Raw genomic sequence first — 13,633 nt, 5'->3', positions numbered from 1 at the left:
TATGTTGCTGCTACGGGCTAAAGGGTTAGTAGGTAAAATAATAGGTACAGATATAGTGCATAATTATTTTCCATCGTATTTTCACGGAAACGTACGAACGTGTCTTGCCATTTCAGGCAGTCTCGGTACAAAAAGTACTGAGGTTGACTGAAGAAGCATGACAAATACGAACGTTTCCGAGAAAATAAGATGGAAAACAATTATGCACTAGTTACATCTGTACTCCATCCAAGAAGCCGGATAGAATAAAATTTGAATGATGAATACAAAATGTAACCATTAAGCTCATTAAGGTCAGAATAACTTATTGTAATATGCCTAAATTTAATAATAAGTATTTTCATGTCCAGTGGTTACATTGTATTTTTAAAATCTCATCTTCATTTGATATCGCCGATCTGATATTAGGTACGTAGGTATTCTTGATAGATGTGTAGAACTTTGAATTTCGCATCAGTGAATAAAATAATAATATAGTACAGGAAAACCACCTACTTTATTCCAATAACGGCAATAACTAAATACTAGAGTTAGACCAAGGTAAGTTGGCAGCGTATTCGATGGCACAGATTGTGCAAGTGTTATTGATCAATGTTATCATGTCGCATCAGTAATAAAATTAAACATTTTGCTGATTTATTTTACAAAAACTTTGTTCACGGCTCACAGATGACCTCACATAAGAGTGTGTCACAATTATTCCGTAATCGCCTATAATTAATTTACATAAGTTTCTTTAACCGTAACCGTCACATTTTATCAATGAAAAGTCTCAAAACTTTACTCAAATCCCGTCGCTTAAGACCTTTTTTATGAATGTATATGCTAAACAGCATTTTACAAACAATAGTCATACTCGTGACTTGATAATCTAATTTGATCTGTCGTAATGCGGGTATAATCTTTTTAAAGCCATGTACAATGTTTTTTGAGCATGTAACTTTGCTAATCTGAGATTACGAATGACGACAGAAACGGGCAAAAAATTAGTTCAAAAGAGTTCCGTACTTCCATAGAGAAAAGACAAAATGTTTAATGATGTTTATGTAAGCCTCAAGAGAAATAAAATAAATATAGTCGCACCAAATAAAGTCTGCAGCGAATTTGATAGCCCACGCAGTGTAAGTGTTATGTATACGTCTTATATTTCATAGAAGTTTGACGTTTAAAATTACACTTGCACTGCGTGGGCTATCAGAATCGCTGCAGACTTTACGGTCTGACTGTACCTTCTTATGACAAAAAATATCTACTCGAACGAAATGCGTAAAGTAGTATTATATTATATGTCTCTGAAATTTTCAGAGATGATGTATTTATGTTGCCGCCATAACAATAAATACAAAAAAAAAAAATTTGAGTGCGGCTCCCATACAACAAATGTGCTATTTTGTCGTTTTTATGCGAATGGTACGGAACCCTTCGTGCGCGAGTCCGACTCGCACTTGGCCGGTTTTATTTAGCATAAACATTACGTCGACCGTTATGCAAGGATCCCTTAAAATATTAGTATGTAAATCTGTTAAGCCGTTTATCACGGTTTTGATGGTTATCGCTAGTAATCCTTCATCTAGATACACTTATTAAGGGCTGAATTAGACGGCGCGCGAACTCGCTTGCGATTTTAGTTACATTGCGGACTGTGGATTACGTCCAATTCAACCGACCAATCATAATCCGCAATGGTATGAAACTCGCATGCGAGTTCTCGCATCATCTAAATCGGGCTTAAGTTCATGTGGGCGGACAAATGGGACTACTGTATTAGTTCGCTTGTTTATTAAGATTAATTTTTACCGTTGGAACTAGTGTTGGTAAGAACTCGAGTTTTTTAGTCAAAATTTAAGAACTTGGCATGTTTTTACGACACTCTCAGCTTTAAAAACTTCTGAGTCTTTTAAGTCCCGAGTCCTTTATTGAGTTTTTCTTAAGCGCAACTCAAAAGGACTCGAGCCTCCGAATAAAGACTCAGTCAACAATTTTATAGGTTCTACTTAAACAACAGTAGGCAAAGGAAATCATCATCAACAGTAGGTACATCCGGAGGAAAGGACTCGGAGCCCTATCAAGTTGAAAAGAGCTCGAGTTTTTGTTTTAATTATACTTACTTACTTACTCCGTTGGCTCAGCGACCCAAAATGAGACTTGGCCTCCGACACTAGACAGCTCCACTTTTCTCTTATTCTTTTTTTCTTTTTTTTGTTTTAATTATAAGAGTCTGAAAAACTGAGACGAGTCTTAACGCAGAGGACTCAAAGGACTCGAGTCTTAACCAACACTAGTTGGAACGCAGACGATATATGATATACATATATACATTTAGAGTGAAAGGCTTTTTTTTGTGTATACAAAATAATGTTTCTATTCATCCCAAACGCCTCTTGGTAATTTAGGGTTTTGGCTAAAGGTTATTTGATATTTTTGAACAAAAACTAACCATCATAATTTCTTTGCAGATCGCATGTCTCATCAAACAATGCTGAGTAACAGCACGTAGCACAACTAGTGCTAGATGCGCCCTCGGCGTCGACCAATGAGGGGCCGGCGCGGGAGCATGGATGGACCATAGGATGCGCGTCTCGGCGCTCATACTTCTGCTGATCTCTAATACATACACATTCTCACCTGAAATAGATGGTAAGTGTATCTATATCCTTACTTATTAGCTGTCTATACAGTATAACTCGCTTATACGCTCACGTTTATTAGTTATGCTATTTTATACTGTTCCCTGCAACTTGTCATACATTTTATTACGATACGCTATCTGAAACTATATCAAGGCCTTTGACAAAAAGATAATAATTGACAAAACTCATCATCATCATAGGCCTTTTCGTCTATATCAGACGATTTATGGTGTAACACCGTTTTTGGTGGCTGAATAGACCGATGCAAGATCGACATGGTCTACCACAGGTCTGACAAGAGAAAGACTGAGACACCTGACACGAAACTATTGCTTCTTTAATACAAGTTTCTCATAAACCGATCTTATTCGAGTCCAAGTGATATGCAAATAGTTGAAGGAGCCACTTGAAGCCAACCCTCGTTCTTTGTTTACTGGAACTTTTTATTCAGCTATCGACTTCCTAAGTTCATTATTGACGAATTGACGTGTTACGATACGAATACAATGTTATGAAACGGATTTTTTTAAAGTTTTGCTTATATGTACCTACAGTCTTCTTCTTCCTCGCGTTATCCCGGCATTTCGCCACGGCTCATGGGAGCCTGGGGTCCGCTTGACAACTAATCCCATGGTTTGACGTAGGCACTAGTTTTTACGAAAGCGACTGCCATCTGACCTTCCAACCCAAAGGGGGAACTAGGCCTTATTGGGATTAGTCCGGTTTCCTCACGATGTTTTCCTTCACCGAAAAGCGACTGGTAAATATCAAATGATATTTCGTACATAAGTTCCGAAAAACTCATTGGTACGAGCCGGGGTTAGAACCCGCGACCTCCAGATTGCAAGTCGCACGCTCTCACCGCTAGGCCACCAGCGCTCTCCTACAGTATACACATGTATACTAAGGTAGAGATATGTAGATAGTTGACTTTGTAGTTATTCGATTCATTTACTATATTACCTCGTGCTTGACTTTTGAAGAAATATTTAACTTATATCAGCTCTATTACATTTTTGGAACCAAAAAACTTGTCAACGGCTGAACCTTTGACTCACTCTAAACTGTGCCGTGTCTGTGCCGAGGCATCCAACGTCATTTTCTATGACGGCTGATCGGTGATCATCTGGTGCTTTCCATAGAAAACGAAGCTCCGGAAGCTCCGGCCCGGCCACGGCCCGGTCTAACGTGAATCATCCTTTAATCTCTCTTTCTTTCCCGTTCTCTCATCATAGTATTTATGGCGGCTAACTACTCAGCAGCCCAGGGTCCATTAACCGACTATCCACGTTTTCAACTTAAACTTTCAACTTAACAAAATTTTCAACTTAAACTTCCACATTTATTCAACAAATAGGCCACAAGGGCACTTACACGTCAACATTGAATTTACATAAAAGCACCAAAATAATAATATCAACAATTATAACTTTCCCCTTTCACTTTGACAGTTGCCTTGAACCCTTTAACTTTATTATTACGTACCTACAAATTTACTAACTTACAGCATAGAGAAAAAAGTACATAGAGTGTCCACTTCATACATCAGTTTTGGTTCCAAAACGACTATTATTTTCGTAGTCGACATCTGGCATCGAGTAGCGGAATTATCAATACTGCTACGTGACAATAGACATAGCGGCGACCGAAAAGTCTAATGCTCAACAATTTTTAGCTAATATTATAAACGGATTACTGCAACTCTATTTTCAACTCCTTCTGCTTCTAATATTTTTTGTAAATTATTGTTCAATATAAATTTCGTGAGTCGCCACACGAGATGTCTGTGAAGTTGGCATATCAAAGTCTAGCACATCACGTTTTTATTGGTGTTCTATTAGCATGCACGGTAGTTCTAGAGTTCCTGATACTTTTTAGAAATAGTTCTGGCATTTTTACCGTGAAAACCAATACTATGGAATTTTATAAAATGATATGCTAAGTTCACACACTAGCATATCATTTTGTTACAAATGGGATAAAAAATATGGTCGCCTCGACATGTGGTAACAAAGAGTTCCTGACACAAAAAAGGCATCTTTGAGAAAATTTACTACAATTTTTAAATAGATTTCAAATTATATGATATGCTAAGTTCACACGTATGCTGATTTCCACACGAGAGACACTTTATCGAGTAGCGGTACTAATAATTCCGCTACTCGATGCTAGATGCCGACTGCGAAAATAATAGTCGTTTTGGTACCAAAATTGATATATGGAGTGAGCACTCTATTCTTACTATATTTCTCTATGCTTTCAGTAAACAAAGCAGAGGGTTGAAGTGGCGCCTTCAACTATTTGCAAATCACTCAAAGTCGGATCGATATCCATGTATTTTAGGAGCCGTACTTCAGTTTGGCGCTTATTGATTCTGATTTAATGTTAGCAACGCTCATACGTTTCAGATTCTTAGCCAACCTAGTGATAAAAGGACTTAAGGATGGCTCACGTTAGACCGGGCCGTGTCCGGGTCGGAGCTTCCGGCGCTTATTTTTCTATGACATGACAGGCGATCACGTGATCGGACTAACGTGAATCATCCTTTAATGTGTTTAAAATACATACCATACCTATCTATAATGTAAATTTAAATCTCATTTTGATTTAATATTTATTAATACAAGAAGAGGTCCAAAAAATCGCGGAATAATGAGGTAATAGATACCAAATTTCATTTTAATTTAACCTCTAGCGGCCACCATAAAAGAAAAACAGACAATATTTGAGTCAATGGTATTATAATTGAATAATTTATATTACGTAATCATGAGCCACTGTCCAGACAAGGCTAAACTAACCTGATGACCTAGCTAGTAGTTTAATTTAGTCCCAAACACGCGATATTTAAATTTACCTACCCTACATATGCACATCTACCTCATTTATCAGTTTATGTTTATGATTCAGCCTTTAACAGATACTTTATATCGATTCGTACTTTATACGTAGAACTATAGAACTATTTGACATTCGAGAGTTATTTCTTAACATTCTATTTATTTATATTTTGTGTTGGCAATTGTACCATATTGTTGTAATTGTAAAAATGTACATAGGTAATCTTAAAATGCTAGATTGTACCTAAGTAAAATTTGCATGCCTACACTCTCGGCGAGATGTTCGATTTAAGATGAATGGTACCACCTAATTTATGTACCACATTTCTGGCAAATAAACGATATTTCTATTTCTATTTCTGCAATTACGTTCCAAGTATGGAAAACACAAACAAGTGTGGAAATAAATGTAGCACATACTAACTTTGGGTAGTGCTTCACACACCCAATACGGGTACACCTCCCCCCAACCTAACCTGCCCCCCCCCCCCCCGCCTTACTGACGCAACTTTATGTCGATCTGTGTAAAATTGTATTGTATTATTTATTTATTAATCCTTTATTTTATCCAGACGACCAGTCTGGTCTATAGTGGGTAGTGACCCTGCCTGTGAAGCCGATGGTCCTGGGTTCGAATCCCGAAGAACATTTATTTGTGTGATGAACACAAGTATTTTTTCCTGAGTCATGGGTGTCTTCTATGTTTATAAGTATGTATTTATCTCTATAAGTATCTATATCGTCGTCTAGCAGCTATAGCACAAGCGTTGCTTAGTTTGGTTCTAGGTTGATCTGTGTAAGATGTCCCCTGATATTTATTTATCTTGAAGGGTCCTGGATGTTAGTGAAAAAACCGGGCAAGTGGGAGTCGGACTCGCGCACGAAGGGATCCGTACCATAATGCAAAAAAAAACCGGAAAAAATGCAAAAAAAAACAGTCACCCATCCAAGTACTGACCACGCCCGACGTTGCTTAACTTTGGTCGAAATTAAGTTTGTTGTATGGGAGCCCCACTTAAATCTTTATTTTATAATGTTTTTAGTATTTGTTGTTATAGCGGCAACAGAAATACATCATCTTTGAAAATTTCAACTGTCTAGCTATCACGGTTCGTGAGATACAGCTTGGTGACAGACGGACGGACGGACGGACAGACGGACGGACGGACAGACGGACGGACGGACGGACAGCAGAGTCTTAGTAATAGGGTCCTGTTTTACCCTTTGGGTACGGAACCCTAAAAAGAAGCTTGTATTCCCAACTGAGCATAGAACTCATAGAAGCACACATACGTAGCGCACAATTGTTGTCCTTCGTATTTTCTTGGAAATGTTCGTATTTGTCATGCTACTTCAGTCAGTGCTTTTTGTACCGAGACAGATTGACATAGCAAGACACGTTCGTACGTTTTCGTGGATACAAAGGAAAATAATTATGCACTTCATCTGTACGAGTACTTACCGTAAAATGGGGTGAGTAGGGTCAAAACTGAAATTCAAACCTCGATAACATTTTATTTTTACATATGAAAACTGAATGGTGTATATAATAAGTGTTCCGGGCGTTTGTATTTTAGTTTTATTTTATTTTGGGTAGTTCCATTTCATAACTTTGACGATAAAGAGGAAACCCCACCTCACCCCGTAGTGCCTCGTATTTGGAGTGAGAGGGGTTTTCATACAAAGGTGATTTTGGAAGATTGTTGGATCAATTTTTTTTTATTATGGGTATTACTATAGCTCGATTTTAAATTAGAATACATTATTTTTGTAGCAGTAGTCTTAAAATCCCATCTCAAACCTTCTCTCCCCATTCATAACCCACCTCTCCCCGCGAAACCTACTCACCCCGTTTTACGGTACCTACTAAACCAAAACGATCACACATAGATCGGCCTAAAAGTTACTTTTCATCGCATAATCCTGTCAATCTATGCCGCTTGATTATTTTGCTTTCGCAGATCTTATCATATTCACAATGAATTAATTAACAATAATTCTTGCCTAGTTTCAAACTATCTCAAATATCATGGATAACCAAGTCAATAAAATGAACGGTAACAGAATGTGTACATTTCAACCTGGAGGCCGATTCTGTGAATTAACAATTAATAGGGGATATTACTGCAATGTTCTGCCGCCAGAGTGCAGCACTACCGACTCTACTAAATTCATAGACTAACTTATACATACTGTGCCTTAAACTGTTTTTGACAAGTTTTCACAGACAATAAAATATGACATTGATGCATCAAGGCGGTTTGTTAACAAGGGCCTACCGGTAAACGCGAAAATCGAAATTTAGTTATCTGCCTCTTTACCGCTCGAATATGCAAGAGTGATACAGAGGCAGAAACCGAACTTTCGATTGTCGTGTTTCACGGTAGGCCATGTGATCGACGTATCGGCCATGTGATCAAACCCTAAACAAATTATAAACCCGAATTAGGATTGTTCATTTTTTTTAGACCCCCATTTTTATTTTATTTTTTGAAAATATAGGTTAATTTAAGATACCAATTTGAATGATTTAGTAATTCGTGGCTCGGTTGAATATTTATAATTTATTGAAAATATGAGATACGACTTCTCGTAAATTACATGTCGTCGGCTGATTAGGATAATGCACAAGCAACAACAAGCATTAAAAAAATAGTTGTCATTGTCAATTGATTGTAATGTCACCTGTCGACAATGTCAGTGTCACGTGTTTCTATAAATAACAATCGTCTGGAATGGAAAACTCGTTTATTTTGAATCATTAATTTCAAAATACCTACGCTATAAATTTGAGAAAGCTGATTCCAGAAATCTGCCTAAGTTATATAATATAACTTAGTTTTATTGGAGTATGTATCCATATAGCATCCAACTCCAACCATAACTTGGCTGAAATCAAGGGAGCAAAAATACAAATGTAAGTTACCTACATCATATATATTTTAACTGATTCGATTTGTAAGAAGATTGGATTCATAAAATCGTTACAAGCGTCCATTGCTAAAGGTAGCTTAGCACCCAGTGGGTGCTTTCTACCGGCTTGTCACCATTGTTTGGATATTGTACTACATACTTATACTACTATATTAGGAACATGCCAGTTTTGCTAATTATATCCTATTATTTTAGGTCATCGTGATTCCTATTTAGATACAGCTGTGAGATATGTAACTGCACTTGGGCCCAGAACAAAGTTGAGCATTTTGTATTGAAACGAACGTCATATTAATTATTAATCGTCGTAATACTTTACGACCGTAAATAATGCCTGGGAACAGAGTAAATAACAAACCATACACTTCTCTTCTGGATGGTCAACAAGAAGCCATCATTGTCAGATGCTCGTGCAGAACATGATAAACATACATTTAATGTAAAGTTACTACAGTGGAACCTGGATAATTGCAATCTCAAGGGACCGGCCAATTTTTGTCAATTAACCAGGTTTTTCATTTAAGCAGGTCGTGTCAATTAACGAGGTTCAAAAAATCGTTGTGTCAATTATAGAGGTTTTCATTAATAGAGGTTGCGTTCTGACAAATTTCTTTTATGGAGGTGCAAATAACCATTTTAAGTAGATTTACACGCTTACATTCTATATATTGCTTCCGTCTATACTTGCACTTTTACACTACATTAATTACCACTTTATTTTCTTATCATTTGGGTTTAAAAAATTCCCTTGAATTGTAGAAGAAAGTTTTATTAGAATGTAAAAAGCATACTTTGTTTTTTATTGATCAAAACTATTTCACCTACTACAGGCTGTGATAGATACCCAATAAATAAATTAAATTCTGGATCGAGATATAAATAAAATGATCATTGCTATTAAAATATTGTTTCTGCTGTATACAACTACATTATTTCAATTACAGAGGTAATAAGCAAGACTCGTTTCAATAATAGAGGTAAAAACAAGAGCAAAAATAACGTTTTTTTTTAGCACTGTCAATTATAGAGGTCTTAAGTTGCGATGTGGTCAATTATAGAGGCAAAAATTACGAAAAGCACTAAAATCTAAATTGCAATTATAGAGGTTCCAAAATTTCAATTATAGAGGCCTTTTGGTCTCAAGGGACCGGGACCGGACTTTTGGTTGCAATTATTGAGGTTTTCCATTTATCCAGGTGCCAATTAACCAGGTTTCACTGTATTTTTTTTCCCAAATTAATAAAAAAGTAGGTAAACAAAAACATGTTTTATTATTCACAACTCTTTATTAAGTCTTGTCCACCATGATATCTATAGTGTTTGTTAAATTTGTAGTTATGTAACTATGTAACACCTAAACATAAACACCGGCTCGGCAATGCCCTCGCAAACACAATATAACTTCACTTCCACAACAGCAATCGTACAGCTCGCGGCCATCGTACCATAGACAGTGACAGTTACTTTTTTATGGCATTGCAGCCAACACAAGGACACACGAGACGGCGTATGTATGCTATTTAAGCTACTCGCATAATCGCATACACTACAATATCAGCAGCTTGAACTGCAACATGTACCTGGAAATTAGAAATTATATCTTTTTAAAGCAGTTTCAGGCTGAATTTTGAGTATGGCTATGTATTCTTGTATATTCCTTCTTTCTAGTAGGCACCATCTCTGTTTAACGGTTTGCCTTGAGATACTCTGGCTACATTACCACAGAAAATAAATAGATACCATGACCCTACCAATAAAGTGAGCTTTTAAATACTTAATTGTAGTAAATTAATATTAATTTTATACTTACATCGACGTGATTCTCACAGCAATACTGTGTGTAACACGTGAAGTAGGTAGGTATTCCAAGTTTAATTCACGGCACCATCTTTCACGTCGTAGGTCTTCGTGGATTCGAACTATTATTTTTGTGAATCATTCCCACACATAGGAACAAGGTTTTTGATATATTATTAAGCAATGAAATCTACTGTTTAGGCATTAATTATAAATCAAATTGTAACAAACAAGCGCAGCGGTTTAACTGAAAAATTTTGTTATGACAATCGATGACAATGATAACTTTGACAATACGTGATTGACGGATTTATTTACTATGGTTCGATAACTTTTATTATGCAATGACTTTACATTCAGCCCAGGAGAAGGTCAAACTAAGGTCATAAGGATATTTGTTGAAATATCTTCAATCCTCAATTATTATATCGCAGCAAATGTCGGAAACTGTTTAAAAACCTTATATCTCGAAATGGTTTTCGAAATAGAACATTTGAAAAAAAATGAACAATCCTAATTGGCCTCAAGAATTAACTCTCGTTATTTTAATGAGCCTTCGCGATTTCAATCTAAACAATTAAGGCTACGTCGACTACGCTAATTGGTATATTGATAGAATTGGGGTCACTGACACGAATATTAATGTAAATGCTAATTAGTGAGAAAACATAATTAAAAACCGGCCAAGTGAGAGTCGGATTCGCGCATGAAGGGTCCCGTACCATTACGCAAAAACGGTTTTTACCCTTTGGGTTGGTACGGAACCCTAAAAATTACATTTATGCCATGCCTGGGAGCCTAGCAATATGACAATTGTTCGATAAACGAATCGAAACTCTGTCTTTCTCTATCGCACTACATGGACGAGTGATAGAGATACAATAGAAATTCGTTTTGTTTTCTGCAAACGATTGCCATTTTAACTAGGCCTTCTGATGCAGAGGCTTATCGCGATTCAGCGTGGCAACGCTATGAGTGTGATGGGCACCTTTGCATCTGAAAGAGCGCAGGACAAGTTGTTTGACTAGGTTATTTTGAGGCTATAATTTAGTTTATAGTTAATTTTAATGTATTTTGTGAACAAATAATTATGACTGAAAAAATCATCCAAATACGTACAACAAAGCACTTTTATGATAATTCTAAAAACTCTTAGTGTAACCTTTTTTAGATTGCACTCTAGTCAGTACGCTATATATCTAAATTACCTTAACAGAACCTTTAAAAGCCCTTTTATAAACATGTTTTACCTCAAGTACCTCAACACAAGCTTTTAGTACCTAGTAAGTCAACTAAGGTGTATTCGGGTAATACCGAATGTCGGGTAATTCCGAAATTCAGATGGAAATCACCCTTAATTCCATCATAATAAAAGTCTCTTTTCGGAATTATCCGACAGTTTTCGACATTCGGAATTACCCGAGTAAACCTTACACTTTACTCGCGTACTGTCACCGTTATCTTTTCTTAGGACTAAAGCAAAATTTTATTTATTGTAATAAATATCTCCAAAGCTCCTTCGTCGCTGAAAATATTGCAGAAAAAGCAAGGTTTACTTTTTAGGTTCAGAATCTAGTAGTCTATGTCTTACTTACATGCCTGCACGTGTACTAAAGCAGTGTGCGCCTGAGTTGTCTCCTGTACTGACACGCCTGTACCGCCTCTCTCTCCAAACAAGAACGGTGCCGATATCCTGGAAGCTTGAAAACGTGCAGCCAGTACCCAAGAAGGGTAGTCGTGCTGATCCCTGCAATTACCGACCAATCGCCATTACCTCCATGCTCTGTAAAGTCATGGAAAGGGTACTTAACGGCAAGCTGCTGGCATACCTCGAAGCAAATGATCTGCTCAGTGACCGTCAATATGGCTTTCGCCGAGGTCGGTCTACTGGGGATCTTTTAGCGTATGTCACGCACTGCTGCGGCGAGGCCATCGAGAGGAACGGTGAAGCGCTTGCTGTTTCACTGGACATCTCGAAGGCCTTTGACAGGGTTTGGCACGCAAGTCTCCATAGCAAGCTTCCTGCATACGGCATCCCTGCTGACTTTTGTAGCTGGCTATCTGATTTCTTGAGTGAACGGTCGATCAGAGTAGTTATTGATGGCTGCTCTTTGGACCTCATGGCCATTGACGCCGGTGTTCCTCAGGGGTCTGTTCTCTCCGCAACCCTTTTCCTGCTCCACATTAACGACATGCTGCAACCCAGCATTGTAAGTTATGCAGATGACAGTACGGTTGTTGAAAGATATTTGGCTAGTGCAGGGGACAGCAGGGAGGATATACGTTCACAGAGAGAGGCCATGGTTGAGCGAATGAACTTGACCCTTAGTCTCGTTTCCCAGTGGGGTGATGACAATCTGGTCACGTTCAATGCCTCCAAAACGCAGACGTGTCTATTTTCCGCAAAACGGAGTCCATTCGACCTGACTCCTTCTTTCCGGGGTGCATCTGTACCTATTGCCGACAGCCTGGAACTCCTCGGCATGGAGCTGAGTTCAGTCCTCAGCTTCGGCAGCTTCATTGAGTCTAAAGCACAAACTGCGGCCAGAAAGCTGGGCGTCCTAAATAAGGTGAAGCGATACTTCACACCTGGACAGCTTCTAACACTTTACAAAGCTCAAGTCCGGTCGTGTATGGAGTATTGCAGCCACCTGTGGGATGGCTCAGCTAAATACCAACTCGCCGCTTTGGACTCAGTGGAGCGCAGAGCCAGGAGGATGATTGGCGACAAGAAGCTAACGGCTAAGCTTCAGTCTTTGGCCCATCGGCGGAAAGTCGCCAGCCTGTCGGTATTCTACAGGCTGCACTTCGGGGAGTGTGCCCAAGAGTTACACGAGCTTATTCCACCGTCCCCATTCTACCATCGGACTTTTAGACGCACGGCCGGTTTCCATCCTTACATGGTAGATATTCCACCAATTCGCACGAAGCGCTTTGCTTCTACTTTCCTTATGCGCACTGCCAAGGAATGGAATTCCCTGCCGGCGTCTATATTTCCGTGTTCTTATAACCCGGCAACCTTCAAATCAAGAGTGAACAGGCACCTTCTGGGCGAGCTCGCTCCATCGTAGGCCACGTCTACGCCTCGGCTAGTCTGTGGCCATGAGTAAGCCCATTCATAAAAAAAAAAAAAAAACATTTATAACCTAGATTCTGCCTGCGATTTTGGGTAAATTTGTATTTTGTTGCTGATTTTATTTTCGTCAGATTTCCCTATTTGGTACAATATAATCACATTTAGAATGTATGTCACAAAAATCTTCCACTGAGTTACAAAACGAAAAATCAGGTACATAATTATACTTTTTCGGGCAAGTCGTAATTTCGTATTTATCCCGCCCAGAATAAAGAGTTCTACAAACCAGCCAAATTAAGTAGGTACAAATCTAACGAAAAGAAAATATACATTACTAGCGACCCGCCCGGCTTCGC

The 13,633-nt window shown here is 38.2% G+C and overlaps 1 protein-coding gene across 1 annotated transcript in view; it reads left to right on the top strand.

Annotated features, from left to right (window-relative positions):
* The window catches only part of LOC134673420 (hemicentin-1-like), a 235,410-nt gene that overhangs the window by 145,846 nt on the left and 75,931 nt on the right, over positions 1–13,633 (top strand). The window contains exon 2 of the mRNA XM_063531406.1: positions 2,457–2,637. Within this exon, the coding sequence (XP_063387476.1) occupies positions 2,559–2,637 (79 nt within the window). The 5' untranslated portion in view covers positions 2,457–2,558. The remainder of the gene's footprint in view (positions 1–2,456; positions 2,638–13,633) is intronic.

The sequence above is a fragment of the Cydia fagiglandana genome, chromosome 18 (assembly GCF_963556715.1).
Source record: "Cydia fagiglandana chromosome 18, ilCydFagi1.1, whole genome shotgun sequence".
In the NCBI taxonomy this organism is placed as follows: domain Eukaryota; kingdom Metazoa; phylum Arthropoda; class Insecta; order Lepidoptera; family Tortricidae; genus Cydia; species Cydia fagiglandana.
The sequence above is the reverse complement of the archived record's forward strand: the minus strand, read 5'-3'. Positions and strand labels throughout refer to the sequence as shown.